Source organism: Amblyomma mixtum, chromosome 5, assembly GCF_055824585.1.
Source record: "Amblyomma mixtum isolate Tamu chromosome 5, ASM5582458v1, whole genome shotgun sequence".
NCBI classification, from domain to species: domain Eukaryota; kingdom Metazoa; phylum Arthropoda; class Arachnida; order Ixodida; family Ixodidae; genus Amblyomma; species Amblyomma mixtum.
The window spans coordinates 153,894,544-153,897,694 of record NC_143016.1 but is presented as its reverse complement, the minus strand read 5'-3'; the positions used below and the strand labels follow the sequence as shown (position 1 = coordinate 153,897,694).

The window sequence follows — 3,151 nt, the reverse complement described above, 5'->3', positions numbered from 1 at the left end:
ATTCGCCCGATCCGACTCATCTCTTCCGCGTTCTTGAGGCGCGCATTACCGCCCCGCGCGAAAAGAAGCGGCATTGTGGCCTGGCCCCTCCGAGAATTCCCCACCGATTCCGCACGCAAACGGGGGGCAACAACAGGGTGGCGTCGCTTCGAAGTGTGCGCCGCGCTAACGACGCTCAAAGCCAGCTGCGCGGCGGTACGCAACGAGCGCCGCCACACAGCGCGGTCGCCGCGCCGTAGCGTAGCGCCGCGTGGCGGCGGCGCTGGTCGTCGCGAGACCGCGCCTGCGCGCGCGGCTCCGGTGGGCGGTCGTGGCGGCACCTCCCCCCGCGAGGAGGCGTCCTCCAATGGGCGGCCTCGGAACGCGCGCGCCCACCGACCGGACCGGCGACCGGCGGCACGCAGCGGTCACACCGAACTCGTCGGCCCTTGTGCGCGCAGCGCGTATTCTGTGCGGACGGCGCGCGGGTGTTTCGTGCCCCCGTCGCCCGGCTCACCCAAGCGTTCGCGGTGGCCTCCACGTCGACCTCGCCCTGGCCGCGCGCCGCCGCGTGGCAGAACGATGCGGCCGCCGACCTGCGGCCCGCGGCGTGCCCCTGCCAGCTATGCTCGAGCGGCGTCGACCACCACCGGCAGCAGCAGGCCAGCCCCGCGCTGGCCTCGCTGGAGCGCGAGTACGCGGCCGCGTTCCCGTACGGCGGGCCGCCGCCGCACCAGCCCATGGAGGACCTCAAGCCCGTGGTGTCGTCCAGCCCGCCGCAGCAGGTGGGCCACACCAGCCTGCAGGGGGGACACCACCACCCGGGCGGCCAGCAGCAGCCCCACCCGGGACACGCAGCCGGGGGTCACGGCGGCGCCTCCAAGAAGGACCTGGACCGCGTCAAGCGGCCCATGAACGCCTTCATGGTCTGGTCGCGGGGCCAGCGGCGCAAGATGGCGCAGGAGAACCCCAAGATGCACAACTCGGAGATCTCCAAGCGGCTCGGCGCCGAGTGGAAGCTGCTGTCGGAGGCCGAGAAGCGGCCCTTCATCGACGAGGCCAAGCGGCTGCGAGCTGTGCACATGAAGGAGCACCCGGACTACAAGTACAGGCCCCGACGAAAGACGAAGACGCTGCTCAAGAAGGACAAGTACCCGTTGGCCGGTGGCTTGCTCTCAGCCGCCGACGCCGCCGCTGCGGCCGCCGTGCGCCCGGCGAGCGCCCCTCAGGTGCCGCGCGACATGTACTCCATGAACGGCTACATGCCCAACGGCTACGCGCCCAGCGCGGCGGCCGCCATGATGCACGACGCGTACCAGGGCTACGGCTCGCAGGTCCACTACCCGCGCTACGACCCGCAGCTGCCGTACGTCAACGGGTCGTACGGATCTCCCAGCCCGTACGCCTCAGTGCCCCAGATGCAGCTCAAGTCTGGCGGCGCCGAGTCAAGTCCCACGCCGCCCCAGGGCTCCCCCGGAAACCCGCGCGGCCGCGCCGGCTGCACGCCGGACCTGCGAGACATGATCTCCATGTACCTGCCACAGGGCGGCGACGGCACGGACCCCAGGCTCGCCATGCACTACCAACAGCAGCAGCAGCAACTGCAGCAACAGCAGCAGGAGTTACAGTAGCGCCGCCCCCAAGACCCGCCCGGTGAGTGGGACAGCGCTGTACATACACAGATCTCGCAGAAGGAAGAAGAAGCCGGACGGCCCCAGAGACTTTTTCGCTCGGCCGTCGTTTTGCAGTGTGTTCTCGTTTTTTTCTCGTAGAGGCAGGCACCGCGCACGCACACCATGCACGCCGACGGTTATCTCACCTTTGCTCAGCTGTATACCGTTGCTTTCTTCAGCTCACGCAACCAGCGCGCTGTCGCGCGCCATGTGGTTGGGTTGTGGTGCAACAACGCTCGGAGGACAACTCGAGAGACTCAGCGCGCGCTCGTGTGGGTGTGTGTTTTGTGTGTGTGGCTGCGTGCGAACTCATAGCGAACAAGGGGGTGGACACGGTCGCGAGGGCAACGCGGAGAACAAAGCAAAGAACTGTCCGCTCATCAACTTCAGTTGGGCGCGAGCCAGAGACCCGTTCGCCTTGGCTTGCTTTAGCCGTCATCGTCGTCGTGTTCACGCAAGAGGAGACAGAGGCCGCTGTAGCCGACAGCGACTCTCAAGAGCCGTCGCAGACTGCATCAGCAGGTTCGTTATCTCTCAATGATACCTTTTTTTTTTAATCGCCTCTGTCTCTCTCTTTCCGTTCCCCCATCTTCCGGCCGTGTGGACCCCAGCCCCCGAACCAAATCGGCCAAGACGGTGTGCAGTGTGTGAGACTCAATTGTGTAAAAAAGATGAGAAAAAAAAAGAGCGAAAAAAAGCCTCACTGTTGTCGCGTCTCGTGCCGCCTCTGCGCCCGAGTTTGTGGGCGAGCTAATCATTTGTACATAGATGCACATTCACTGTCTCATGAGCCATGCGTGCGACACGGTCAAAATAAAGGACAACAGTGAAAACAAAAAAAGAAAAAGGCCTTCGAAAAACGTTAGTCTGACTCGTCTTTTTATTTCGACTGGATTCCTCTTCACTACTGGTACAGACAAGGATTACCAGTAACCTCGCCTTAAACAAGACCCGGTTGCATGTGCTACTCTTGAAATATGGTGACATGCAGTTTCTTATGAAAATTCGTTTTCTGTGCTTCATTTGCCTGGCTTCTACTACAGTACATAAAGACGGGTTTTCCTCACTTGGCGAAGAGTGAGGTTTGTCCTGGTGTAATATCGAATTAAGAGCCCTCCGGAGCTCAAGACTTAGTAGCTGAAGCGCGTGACAACTGTCAAGTTTTGCTCGCTGTGGTATACTTGTTCCAGGCATGCAGCTTTACGAATTTCCCTGCCTATCTCTGTTAACCTTACATTTCGGCGCACAGCACTGAACCGATCGCTCTCCTGCGCAGTGTATACGACGCACCTGCAGCCTTTCTTTTCATTTAGATTTTCGGGTGTTTTATAGTGGCTGAATATTGCGAACGTAGATGCAAGGTAGTCAACACAGGTGGCAAAAAGATAGGCTCGTTCTTTATTTAGCTAAGGCATGTACCGGTGACCCGCGTCAGTGTGTCCGTTTCTGCATTTCCATACCTGCTCTTTATTAAGCGATTCACTGCGCTACATTCATTT

The 3,151-nt window shown here is 61.1% G+C and overlaps 1 protein-coding gene across 1 annotated transcript; it reads left to right on the top strand.

Moving 5' to 3' along the window:
- The first annotated feature begins 401 nt into the window (after positions 1-401).
- LOC149344186 (transcription factor Sox-2-like) lies at positions 402-2,495 on the top strand. The gene has a single exon (XM_089542568.1). It carries the CDS (start codon positions 720-722, stop codon positions 1,608-1,610), a length of 891 nt encoding a protein of 296 aa, XP_089398694.1. The 5' UTR covers positions 402-719; the 3' UTR covers positions 1,611-2,495.
- The last annotated feature ends 656 nt before the right edge of the window (positions 2,496-3,151 follow it).